This window comes from Halyomorpha halys, unplaced genomic scaffold, assembly GCF_000696795.3.
Source record: "Halyomorpha halys isolate HHAL.00 unplaced genomic scaffold, Hhal_1.1 Scaffold518.1, whole genome shotgun sequence".
Classification (NCBI taxonomy): domain Eukaryota; kingdom Metazoa; phylum Arthropoda; class Insecta; order Hemiptera; family Pentatomidae; genus Halyomorpha; species Halyomorpha halys.
Window position 1 is genome coordinate 370,996 of NW_027110901.1, and position 3,267 is coordinate 374,262.

At 28.6% G+C, this 3,267-nt stretch overlaps 1 protein-coding gene across 1 annotated transcript in view; it reads right to left on the reverse strand.

Annotated features, from left to right (window-relative positions):
• The window catches only part of LOC106683801 (angiopoietin-1 receptor), a 37,647-nt gene that overhangs the window by 19,645 nt on the left and 14,735 nt on the right, over positions 1–3,267 (reverse strand). Inside the window, exons 13-15 of the mRNA XM_014425495.2 lie at positions 2,128–2,268; positions 1,785–1,922; positions 488–618 (exon numbers count right to left, since the gene is read on the reverse strand). Coding sequence (XP_014280981.1) covers positions 488–618; positions 1,785–1,922; positions 2,128–2,268 — 410 coding nt within the window. The remainder of the gene's footprint in view (positions 1–487; positions 619–1,784; positions 1,923–2,127; positions 2,269–3,267) is intronic.

A 3,267-nucleotide genomic window follows, 5' to 3' on the forward strand; every position in this document is an offset into this window, starting at 1 on the left:
GAGAGAGAGAGAGAGAGAGAGAGAGAGAGAGAGAGAGAGAGAGAGAGAGAGACCAATAGGCAAGACTAATTGAGGAGCCCAAGACAGCGATGAGTTGTAGCACCCATATTGATGATGAATAATTTTAAAAATGTTGATATAGAATTTGTATTGGTGACATAAAAATTATAATATGTACGTAAATGATCAACATTGAATTTTAAATAATTCCAAATCAGTTAGTTAAGTGAAAAAGGTTTTAAATTTTAAAACATTTTAACAAGTATAGCAAGTGGAAATCAACAGGTATTTCCAACTTAAAGCTGTAGTAATGTCAAAATTTATTAAAAATACCAATGCACAAGGTAACAGTTATTCAGCTCTACAAGTATCTAAGAGAAAGTTTACAGTACTTGTTATATTAATTGATCATTATTTACTTCATGATATGACATTTCATATGATACAAACTTACTGATAATTAGTTAAAAAATTTATATAAACTAACCTTTGTTTGGACCATATATGATGAAGGAGAACCGACCCCAAGTACGGTTTCATTATTTATATTTGCTGTAACAGTTATCTCTTCATAAGAGAGATTAGTAATATTTGGAGGTTTAATAAAATGCATAAGGCCTAAGGGAAAAAAAATATTACTTTAATTTTATTACAATTAATTAAAATTTCTTTATTATTTATTATTACTTTTAAACTAAATGTCAACAAAAGTACCCAAACACTTTAAAGGCCAAATTAAAAGATCTTTTAATAATATAATATTCATAAAAGTATTAATAACACATAAGCACTGAAATTTTGCCAACATCTATTAATCTAGATTATCTAAAAATGATTAATAAAAACTAAAACTAAAAAAAAAATAGTGAATAAACTATTTATATTGAGCCAACATTTCGGCCCATGTTGTAGGACTTCATCAGACCTAAAAAAGATACAAACATTTAAATGATGTAAACATAAAATGAATAAAGTAAATGAAAAATTAAAAAGGTTTACAATGAAACAAAAAAAATTAATTTAAGACAAAAATTTATCTTATATAATTTTTACATTACATTGTAAACCTTTTTAATTTTTCATTTACTTTGTTCAAGTTTTGAGTAGATTAGTGGACTTGTATTCAAGTTATTGCTATTTTTTATGATTTTCAAAAAATTAAGACCAGAAAGGGAGAAAATTTTGAACAGAAAATTTGTATTTTTCTGTTGCTATAAAAATATATATTAGGGTTCGGGGGGAATAATGAATATTAACTTTTTTTTCCTGCCCAGAATACAACAGTTTAACAAAAGGTAACAAAGTCGTAAAGTTATGCTTACAGTTGGGAAAGATTCAGTGGTCTCAGTTTTTTTCCTTGATTAATTTAATTCCTCTGGTTTTTAAATTTATTTCATGGGGCAAGAGTACACTTAAGATGGAATGGTGATGATGGGGGCTTTTAGATTAAAATATTTCAAAAACTAAAAATTGTAGCTGCATACTGTGAGAAGAATATACAGCAGTTCATCCTCTTTGTGATGATATACAATTCCATTATTGTATCTTGACTCTACACCATGATAAAGAGGCGAAAAGTGGTAAAGATAGCAGCAGAAATGAAATAACAAATTTTTGAACTATAATTTCACAAATGAATTGTATAATTAAATAGAATGTTTCAGTTCTGTCGGCCAATACTAAAGCTGTCACAATTTTCTTTTTTTCAAAGAAATTTAATCTTAGTATGAAAGCATGTAACATTGTTATTAGAGGGACTATTTAAAATAATTTTAGTAACTTACTATCTTTACAATATGGTTCTAGATATCCGTTCTTACAGCCTGAGTCGCAATAACCAGTAAAAATATTACAGCTTGTATCATCAAAGCAAAAACCACACTTTTGTTGGCAATTGGCACCATATTTTTTGTCATTACATTCTGAAAAAGTAATAAAAATAACATAAAAGTCATTCTTAAGTATTAATTGTATCCAATCAAATCGTCTTGTGTCGGTGTCAAACTCTTGTTAGATTTACATGTGATTTCCGTCCAACATTGAAAAATTGATAAACTTATTTATTTATTTTTTAAAGTTTATATATTACTGTTAATGAAAGTATAATCTTGAGCGGAACATAATTACCAATATGACAGTATTCTCCAGTGAATCCAGAAGCACAAGAACATCCCACAATATCATCACAAAATATTATCTGTCTACAGCCACTACTGAAGATAGAGCAGTATGAGCCACAATCCGAACCAAATTTGTTTTCTCCGCAACCTGTAATAAATACATTGGTTCAGCTTTTCAACTAAGAAAAATCTAATACGGTTTAAGGAAATATAAATTCATTATAAAAAAAATTTTTATATTCTTGAATCTTAAGATATGCTATAAAGGCTTCTAGTAAATCTATATAAATACACTTAAATGAAAAATTAATCTCTAATTTCAGGCAATTATATTGTTTTGGATCAGGGAGAGTTTTATAACAAAACAACAAAGAGTATGTGTTGCACTAATAGATGCCACAAGTTAACAGCCCTCAGACAAAGGAAAGCCAAGCTGTCCTTTGGTATCTGGTGGGGAGAACTAGTCCGACATTGGTATCTAGTGGAGAGAACTAGTTTGACAAGTGGGCCTAGTGGTATTTTATTGCCAACCCCTGGTAGCAACCTTGGGGTTGTCGTCCCCTAATAACCAAGGTGAGAGTGCCAAGATTCATTTTTTGGGACCATCAAGAAATAAATATTAAGTGGGCATCCTAGGACCTAAGCCACAATCCACACAACTGACGTGTCCCTGCGTATAATGTGTACCTTAAATGGACGAAGTTGTAATTATGTCAACTCTTTAATATCATACCCATAGCAAAACCCTTGCTACAGACAGACAAAGAATGGAAATAATAAAGTAAAAAGATACTGAATAATGTTATTATATTATTCCATCTATACATTTTGTTGTTGTTTCATACCCTCTTTATTCATTGAAACAAATATATATATATTGTAATAATGTATAGATGGAATAATGTTATTATATTATTCCATCTATACATTTTGTTGTTGTTTCATACCCTCTTTATTCATTGAAACAAATATATATATATTGTAATATGCTCTTTTTGAGTAGATAATATATTTTTGATGTATAAAGGGTTTTGATATGTTTTATTTTATGTATAATTTTAATATTGTTATTTGTTATTTTAAATTATAAAGCAAGCTAACCAGTTTTCTTTGTCTAAAAGAAATACTTGTATTCCAAACAAAGCCA